The 9,816-nt window shown below is 36.1% G+C and overlaps 1 protein-coding gene and 1 pseudogene across 2 annotated transcripts; both read right to left on the bottom strand.

The window, feature by feature from the left end:
- Positions 1-331: 331 nt before the first annotated feature.
- On the bottom strand, positions 332-1,968 carry LOC11444001 (elongation factor 1-alpha 1-like; annotated as a pseudogene).
- A 581-nt stretch (positions 1,969-2,549) lies between these two features.
- On the bottom strand, positions 2,550-8,987 carry LOC11445122 (MAR-binding filament-like protein 1-1). 2 transcript variants are annotated; one of them, XM_024782905.2, is made up of 5 exons: positions 8,607-8,987; positions 7,185-7,382; positions 5,318-5,361; positions 5,071-5,211; positions 2,550-4,627 (listed from the first exon to the last, which is right to left on the bottom strand). In XM_024782905.2, exons 1-5 carry the CDS (start codon positions 8,881-8,883, stop codon positions 2,783-2,785), a joined length of 2,505 nt encoding a protein of 834 aa, XP_024638673.1. In that variant the 5' UTR covers positions 8,884-8,987; the 3' UTR covers positions 2,550-2,782. The 2 variants fall into 2 exon arrangements, with proteins under 2 accessions (XP_024638673.1, XP_003606225.1); XM_003606177.4 differs by lacking the exon at positions 7,185-7,382 and having other exon boundaries at positions 8,607-8,984.
- Between the last annotated feature and the right edge of the window lie 829 nt (positions 8,988-9,816).

Genomic DNA, 9,816 nt, shown 5'->3' with positions numbered 1-9,816 from the left:
ATTCATTTTTTAATTTCCTAAAATGTAAGGCATTTGTTTAACTTGTGAAAAACTGGTTTAACCTACACTAACATGTATATATTTTTTTTTTTAAATTTCCTCTTGGTGGTCTAATCTAGCAACTGGATCATGCTAACCGTTTGAAAATTTTGTTTATTTTTAGGGTGGCTTTTAGGACTTGATGCTTAGTGAATTATATATATATATATATATATATATATATAAATTTAAATTTTAGACAAGAATAATTAAATGATCTGATCATTCTGCAAGTGACATTCAAAAATGCTCCTGTCATCTTGGCCACTTATATTGCCTAACCCAGCAAAAGAAAAAGAAATGGAAAGAGTTGACATTCAAAACAAAATCAGCAGGTTCGGAAACTTGCTGCCTACAAAATCCAATCCACGTATTCACACTAGACAAACTGATATGTGATGAGTATCACCAAGTACTAAAGTAGATCCTATCACACACTAATCATAGCATAAAAACCAAAAAGAAATGGCCCTGCCACTGTCGATCTAGAAGCCAGTTCTGGGAACGAAAGCTGCAAGACAACAGTGCAGACACTAGATGCTATATAGACATACTGCGGATCAAATACCATTTATTGTAATAACGACAATAGACTTTCCTAGATAGATTGATCATCTTCTTCAATGCTGGTTAACTTGGTCACATACGTTATGACTCCAAAAGCCACAGTTTGACGCATGTCTCTAGCAACAAAACAGCCGAGTGGAGGATATTGAGAGAAAGCCTCTACCACCATAGGCTTGGCGGGAATCATCTTAACAACAGCAGCATCACACCATTCATCAAGAATCCGGGCATCTTTGCAATTTCCTTACCAGAAAACTCGACAGCAATGTGGGAGGTGTGGCAGTCAAGAACAGGTGTATAGCCAGTTTGAATCATGCCAGGGTCCTTTGTAATGATAAGATAAGATGTAAAGTCAGCGGCCCCCATGGCTGGGTCATTGTTGGAGTTTGAGGCAACATAACCTGGCTGGAGATCCTTAGCAGCAACATCCTCGACATCTAATCCCACAAAGTCACCAGGAAAGGCAACAGAGAGAAGAACTTCACCATCAATCTTCACAGACTTCACTTTGCGTTGCAGCCCAGTTGGGGCAAAATTCATCACCATCCCAGGTGTCAAGTAACCAGTCACAATACGTCCCACAGGCACATTTCCGATTCCTCCAACCTTGTAGAAACCATGAATTCGTATCCTGAGAGGCTTGTGAATTTCCCTCATAGACACAGGCAGTTTCAAATGGTCAAGAGCTTCGATAAGGGTGGGACCGTCGTACCTACCAAGGTTAGTAGAGGGCTCAACCAAGTTATCTCGCTCAAAACCAGAGATGAAGTATCCTTTTAATTTCTAGAAACCTATCCATGGAGTATGTAGGTGTTGTGGCATCCATCTTGTTGATGCAGCAAATCATTGGAGGCACACGAAGAGACTCTCAATGACATGGTTGTCAATATATCCAAGCTTGTGGATCAAGTGACCAGTAGTGGTTGACTTCCCAGAGTCAACATGACCAATAACCACAATGTTAACATGAATCTTTGGGTTACCCATTATTAGTCGTATCTTGATGCTGCGCTGAAACCCTAGAGGTAGAGGATGACGGTAGAGAAAAAGGTACCCGTTTTTGTTTTTCTATAATATAAGAGATCAAATTATATATATAAATTTTTTTTATTGAAATTGCATGGGCTCGACAATTTAATCCCTCAAAATTGTGAGATGAGAATTAAATTATAAAGTATCAGTCAATTTAATCTTTTTTTCTTTGAATTTAGCACCATTAAGACAATGTGTTTTTTTAATTGGTTTTGATGGATATTTTTAAAAAAAAGTGTTTTGATGGAGGGACAAAATTGATTTTCGCACTTCATTTTTAAGAGAATAAATTACTATTTACAAATTTAAGAGATCAAATTGTTTGGAGGTTGGATAGCTCAACTGATTTAAATTAAAGATAAAGGGGAAGAAGTTAAAGGTCTTGCGTTCAAACTTGAACGAAAAAGAAAATAATTTACTAATATTTCTTATCCCCAAATTAAAAAGGAGATCAAATTGCTTGGACTTTCAATTAATGTATGATAAGCACAAAACTCTAGCATCCATGTCAAGTGACCTGATAGAATTTTGATAGTACTTTAGAGATTTACCATACAAGTTATACCTTTCTCCCTAATCAGTCCATTTTGTAGTGTAAAATGGAGCTTATAAAAAGGGGCAAATGTAGAGTATTTTTAATTTTTTTTGTTGTCAAATAGCCTAATGGCTAGAGCTCACACAATTAAATTGCAGAGAAGTGAAGTGTCCGAGGTTCGAACCCCGACCCCTGCATATAATATGCAATATCCCTACCAACTACATATAATTTGTTTGTTTTTTATTGAGTAAAAATATAATGCTTTTGGATCATATTACATTCACGCTAATGCGAATTATTTTCATCACATGCATGTAATTTGCTGGATGCTCTAACCTAGTTGCATGATGATTTTGTTGAGAGACAAGGAATATCAAACAGTATTCACTGTCAAAAAACAACCAAGCATTCTCATTCTTTTTTTCCTCAGGCCATTATGAAAATTATTACAAATCAACAGTCCTAAAAGTATAGCTCAGCACTTCCTACTGTGTTATTTCATTTGTACAATACTATTGCAACATGAAAACTTATCCAAAGTGAATAAAGTGTAACAATATCAACTTCCAATTTTATTTTCGAATACAAAACTCGATTTTTTCTCTGTTATGAAGGATTAGTCTTTCTTCTTCGAACGTTCTTCCGTGCACTTACGACAACTTCTTTGGTTTCGGCTTCATTTTTCTGTACTTGCTGCTCATTGTTAACAACTTTTGATTTTGAAGAATTGGTTTCAGCTTCATTTTTTTGTACTTGCTGCTCATTGTTAACGACTTTTGATTTTGAAGAATTGGTTTCAGCTTCATTTTTCTGTACTTGTTGCTCATTTTTAACAACTTTTGATTTCGAAGAACTGATCTGACTTCTCAACCGCAATATTTCACCCTTGGCAGAAGCCAATTCCTCTTCCAATTTCTTCCCTCTGCTCTCTAAACTCTCTCTCTCTTTGCCAAGTCTAGTAATGAGGTTATGAGCATCTTCAATGTTTTCTTGGGCCTCTTTGCTTGCATTTCTTTGTTCTGTAAGGTACTTGGCAAGAACCTCTTTCTCATTTTCAAGGCTAGAAATAAGTGATTTAGCCTCTTCTAGTTCACTAGAAAGGATCACAGAATTTCGATTCATTTCATCTAGTGATTTGGTAGCCTCCTCGAGATCCATTTCAATAGTTCTCCGCGACTCCTTGTCCTTCAATACTTGCTCCTTCAAAGCCTGTAAATCGTTATTCAAAGAAGCAGCTAGCTTCTTTTCTTCCTTCAAAACCTCTGATGTGACTTCAGCCTTTTTGTAGATCTCAATTAATTCTTTTTGTAGGCCATCGCGGGTTTCAAGTGTAGTCGTTAGTTCATGAGAGGTACTTTGCAGCTCTTCTTCGGCTTTCTTCAAATGTTCCTTTACTGTTATAAGCTCCGTAGTTAATTTTTCCGCCTCAAGTTTTGTATCATCAAGTCTACGCTGTAGCAACTCCTTAACTTCGGCGAGCTCAGATGAAAGCTTAGAGACTTGAAGCTCAAGATCTTTGCACAGATTGTTTGACTTATTTAGCTGTTTTTCCAGTTCAGCAGAGTCATTTCTTGAATTTTCAAGATTCTCTTGAGTAACTTGGAGTTCATACTTCAAATTACTCACTTTCTTTGATTCATTCTCTAGTAACTCTTTTAAACCTTCTCGTTCTTTGGTTAAATCAGCGATGACAACCTGGTTTTCGCTTGATTCATTTAAGGCGAGTTCAAATTTATCTGTTAGCTGATGAAGCTCGTCTTCTTTTTCTTTCAAAACCTTAGCATCCAAAGCGGCCTTCTTTTCAGACGTCAACTTTTGGTCATTGAATTCCTTCTCCAATACATCATATTCACTCCTTAAGTTATTATTCTCAAGATTTAAGGAACTCACTCTTGAATTTAGTTCCATCACCAAGGAATCTTTTCCTTCTAGTTCCTCTTGGCTTTTCAGTATTTCATCTTTTAACCCTTGAACATGCAAATGAGCATTGGATAATTCATCTTTGGTTTGGTCATAGGTAGAGTTCAAATTCCTCAATTCCAACTCCTTTTCTGCAAGAGATGAATTCAGACTCTGAACAACATGTTCTTTGTCCTTGAGGTCTTCACTAAGCAGATTAATTCTTTTTTGTAAAATTTCAATAGAATCTACCTTTTCTTTCAATTTGTTTTCAAGATCTTTCTTATCCGTATCGGCCTTTGTAAGATCGATTTCAAGTCTGTCAATTTGAAGTTTTAGCTCTGCAATCAAACTTTTCTCGCTTTTTAGCTCCTTTCCCAAACTGGTGACAGTACTCTTTGCAGAATTTAGTTGTTCGATCAGAGCTTTCTGCTCTTCCTTTGCCTTTCCAAGTAGTTTGGCTCGTTCCTCCTGCTCGTTCGATAACTTCAACTCGTAGTTCTTCCACAATGAAACGAACTGCTCTTCTTTTTCCTTCAGTTTGTTGCTCATCTGTGCACATTAGCCAGTAAAATATGACTAACACATACTAAAAAGAAAATACTCCTTTGAAAATTAACCATTTAAAAAAAATCTAGATGGAAAGAGATCAATCATTGTCGTTCCTCTAGAAACATCAAAAAGAGAAGAGTAATCCCTCACTTTCCTCTTTAAACTATGACTTTACTTAAAAGTTATGAAGCACTGAAACAGACACATACACCGAACAGAAGACCAACACCGAGACAAGGATTTGAGAAATTGAAAAGATTGAATGTAATAACATGGGTTAGTGTCAGGTCATACAAGTCTTGGGCACCAATACATGCCGGACACTTAGACACACCGTCAATCTGAAATGCCAGTGCTACATAACTTAGAAGAGAGACATTCCTCAAAGGCCATACATGTCTTACCGGTTTCTAAAATCATAGTTAAAGTGCATAGAACCTTACTGTTTCTATTGTTGCAACAGCAGCCAACTTTTCTTTCTGAGCGAGTGCATAGAGAGCCCCCAACAGACCAGAAGATATGATTCCAATTCCATTCAGAAGAGACACAAAGGAAGTAGATGGTTTCTCCATTTCAGGTGCTGCCTGTCCATAGAAGCAATAAGTTTAGAATACGTAAACATCCAAAGGACAAAACAATAGGCACAAATTAATATTCAACGTTTGTATCTGAATTTAACAGAAAACAAACCTCGCCTAGCTTTTTATCCTCCGGTATCTTCACCTCACTTTCTTCTGTAAGGAGAATGGATAATTACACAAGTTACTAAAACAAAGAACCAAGTGATACTTCAATGAACAGTTGAAAATAAAAGCGAATCATAGTCCACATCACGAGATTAAGGACGCAGACACTCTAACAAAGCAAGGGCCAAAACAATGCATGCATATACATACACAGTCATGATTCAAGAAAGGATAACATGCAGATCTCCTTTTGACATATTAATGGAGCTTTAAAAGTATATTGCAAAATACCACAAATCACAATAACAAAGTAGAAAAACAGCAAGGGAAAGGTTGATGCTTTGATAGTTAATTAACTAAAGGAAGTTAAGTATCCATATATTTACATCCTTGAAGAAAATAATAAAAGTTCTAGACTCATAATATAAAGAAGGAAGAAAAGAATTATATTCAGAAGTTGAAACCTATTTTGCATTGGTAGGGAAACTAGTTATGAACTTTTTAGCTGAATAATTTTAATGAGAGAGAGAGAGAGAGAACATTTATTCCATATTCTTCTCATTTCGTTCTCTACGAATGCCAACCACCAACATAGAGTATGGTAGTTAAGTTGTCCAAAACATCACATGGAACGTTTTATAATTTGGGTTGTGCGTAACTCAATCTTACAAAACCGGATTGTAAGATGAGAGATGCCGACCACCTTTTTTTCCAGGTCATATCTCGTCCAACTAGAGACTATTAACACACTTCTACACAATCCTTCACCTCAGGATTGAACATTTAGAGCGTGACCCAAGTGGTCTGATGGTTGGTAGCCCAACGGATCTTGGATAAACTTTGATACCACCTTCAAATTTGGGTTGTACCTAACTCAACCATACAAAACTGGCTTACAAGGTGAGGGATGCTTCCCACTTATAAACAATTTTTCATGTTATATCTCATCCAATGTGAAACTCTGAAAAATTCTGATTATCATTAGTTTTTTTTTTTTTTTTTGCAAAATCGGAAAAAACTCATAAAGAATAGCAAAAGAAGACCTTTCTGCCCAAACTGCCCATGCAACACAATTATTGGATGAGGTGTATTGTTTTTATAAATAATTGTATGAGAATTTAAAAATGGCCATCAAAATCAATCTATTAAGTTAAAAATACTTTCAATTCGTCTCAAATTTTGAAACAGTGCATTGCATTCAATCGAACAAATATTTGGGTAAGGCATGCATCGAGTACAATTTTTTATTTTTAAAATTTTCTACCGAGCACCACAGTGACGGAGTATCACTCAAAGAAGCCAGTCCGCTATAAAGACTAATACTAATTAGTTTCGTTTGCTATAAATAGCAATTTCACCTGTCCATTTGAGACTGATAAAGCAACAAGAGTAAGACCCCTCTCCAGAGGATTTATTTTCACAAAAGATCGAACCAAGTAACTCCTAGTAAGGAGAAACCCTGTGCACAATCTCCTCACTTGCGGAATTAGCATGCTTCCACTGGGAAAAATCCATTGGGTACACATGACTTAGTTTGCATTAAACTATGAAGCACGGACACAAACACAAAGATCCTACACGAGACAGACGCGGAGACACCACTAATGTCCAATATATAGGACACCGACACGTCTATATCTATGTTTATTATAATTAGATCAAATCAAATATGAACATCATTTATACGTATCTAAATTGAGAATCAAGATTACCACAAAATATTTTAAAAACACACCACACAGATGCTAATTTTTACATTTTAAAATGTTGACAAATATACAGTAAGCACAAAATCTACTGCAGAGTAAGTTTCAAACTAAGACATCATGAAACTACTACTGAAATCACCATGCAACCAATCAAAGAGGTACCTGGATTTGTGGATGCTGATGAAGATACAGACGACGAGACAACGTCAGAGAGGGAGACATCGGGACTAAAGAGAGGCATTGAGACATTGTCGGAAAGCATACGTCGTCTGCGAATAGAGCGGATACGTCGACTGCGAACAGAGTCCCGAGAAGAAGGGAAACGTTGTCTACGAACACGGGATGAAATGAAGATGAAGACTGAAAAAGAGGCGAATTATGAGACTGGAAATGGAGAATCGAAAATGGGAAATTGGGAAAGAAAGATGAAAAGCAAAGAAGACTAGGACTTCTATATGCGGGATATTTTGAAAGCCTAACTAAAATACTATTTTGTAACACTTTTAAAGGATATTTTGAATGCCTAAGTAAAGTATCAGAGGAGTGTTGAAGCCAAGAAAGAGTTATTGAAGTGTCTGACACATGTCGTAAGATTGTCAATGTCCAACCCATACCAACGTAGGCCGGCCATGCTGGTACCCCTGAACCTATGAGTGTCATGCTTCTTAGGCGATAAATTATAAAAATCACCGAGACCAAGGCGCTTATTTAATGCCTAAAACTGAAATCTTACCCCAAATATACCCTTAACATTAACTATTGAGAAAAGGGGGTATGCACAGTCGGTGTAAACTAATTTTACATTAACAACAAATAAGAATCAATTTATCTTTAAAATACAGTTTTAAAACGAACTTATGTGACAATAAGTTGAATTGTCATTGGTGCAAAATAGTTTTACACCAACAATGCACCTTCATTAAACTTTCAAATATTTGATACACAATATGTGATTTTCTAGTAAACATATATCTCACATTACATACCGGTATAAAAACAATTCTAACAATTAATGTAGTTGATATTGTTGGAATTTAATGGGAGCCTTAAAACATTGGAGGTTCAAATTACATCGAGGTAAGAGCAACCACACATGTGAGTTGGACACCACATCTTCATACCTGTCACCCACTTATACATTATTTTTTCATCGAATGCAAGACTTTTAACCACACTTGAAACACCAACAAAAAAGTGTCTATTTTCTCGTAATTGCGACAAAAAAACACACCACATATTTTCTTATAACTAACATTTCATATGTACCAATGTCATAATAATAAATTATCATCGGGGAAATAAGTACTTTATCCTAGACCTTAAACAAGATAGACTCTCCCTATGTTAAAAGTCTCTCGTTGGATGAGAGATGACCTGAGCACGTGTTTATAGGAGGGGGGCAGTTCTCACTTGTGAGATTGTATTAGGCCCAACCACGTATTCTAAGACCGTCATCGACGAAAACATTCATGTATCCCCCCACACAAAACAAGATAATGTCATAATAATAATAATAATAATGATTTTATTGGTCCATAAATAACAAATAAAACAATGAGAGTAATAATGTAATAACAAACATACTTGGTGATGAAAGAATTCCTTCAACAGCGGCGTCGGCAGTGTTGAATTTAAGAAAGGGAAGAACAGCAACACCCATTAACAGAAACGTTCTCTTGTTGCATATTGGATCTTGCTGGTGACGAGAGCAACATACCACAACGGGAGGCCGGAGCTGCTTGGTGGTGGTTCTATGGAGACGACAAGAAGAGGAAGAAGAAGAAGAAGGGAAGAGAAATGGGTATAGAAGCGGAGAGTGCAGCAATGAAGATGTGCTACTCGCTGCTCCAACAAAACCCATGTTTTTTTTTAGTTAGCGATTATGTCGCTCCTCACTGCGCCACCTATACATACACTTCCAATTAACATATGTTTGCTTCGACACTTTTTAACCCATTCATTTGTGGCTATCGTTTGTTGGGTATCAATCACTTTTCATAGGTGGACAAATAAAATTACTTAATTGTGAACAATGAAAATGAATTTTCCTTAAAAAAAAAAAAAAAATGAAAATGAATTTTTATGGTCCATGTAAAAGGTGTTTGATCTAATATATATATATATATATATATATGGCTTAATTGCATTTTTGATCCTCTATCTTTTCAAAAGTTGCGATTTTGACCCTCTAACTAATTAAAATACAAAACAGCCCCTCTATGTATTGAATCTTTGGCAGTTTTGGCTCTCAATGCCACTTTTGACTTAGTCTTCGTTGACGTGGCACCCACAATGGTCGACACGTGGCACCTCACTTAAGGGATGTGGGTGCCACGTCAGCCAAGACTAAGTCGAAAGTGGCCTTGGGGGCCAAAACTGCCAAAGATTCAATACATAGGGGAGTTGTTTTGTATTTTAATTAGTTAAGGGGTCAAAAATGCAATTAAGACATATGTGCAAATATGGAATTGTGAGATAAAATAAGATTGAAAACATATTAAGTTCTTGATTGATTTATATCATGTGTAATTGGTGTTGTTGTGAATTAGTTGCTATGTTGCTATTGGATTGTTATGATTACTTGACTCACTTGATTTTGTTGATTGAAATTGTGCATGCCACTATGTATTTGATAATGTTTAAATATTTGAATATGAGATGCTTGATATACTTGGTGTTATGAAATGTAAATTCATATATTGATATAGCTTGTCAATTTTTTTTTGTAAAACATTGATGTTACTATATAATGCGCCTATGTGTAGATCGACAATTACCACATTAGACGATGAAA

Source organism: Medicago truncatula, chromosome 4 (genome assembly GCF_003473485.1).
Source record: "Medicago truncatula cultivar Jemalong A17 chromosome 4, MtrunA17r5.0-ANR, whole genome shotgun sequence".
In the NCBI taxonomy this organism is placed as follows: Eukaryota; Viridiplantae; Streptophyta; class Magnoliopsida; order Fabales; family Fabaceae; genus Medicago; species Medicago truncatula.
The sequence above is the reverse complement of the archived record's forward strand: the minus strand, read 5'-3'. Positions and strand labels throughout refer to the sequence as shown.

Excerpts from the sequence above, each read along its gene's own strand:
- LOC11445122 (XM_024782905.2), bottom strand. The coding sequence starts at position 8,883 with ATGGGTTTTGTTGGAGCAGCGAGTAGCACATCTTCATTGCTGCACTCT. Across the intron at positions 5,362-7,184 it reads ATCAGCATCCACAAATCCAG|AAGAAAGTGAGGTGAAGATA; the intron begins GTACCTCTTTGA and ends TTCTCCTTACAG. Across the intron at positions 5,212-5,317 it reads AGGATAAAAAGCTAGGCGAG|GCAGCACCTGAAATGGAGAA; the intron begins GTTTGTTTTCTG and ends TTCTATGGACAG.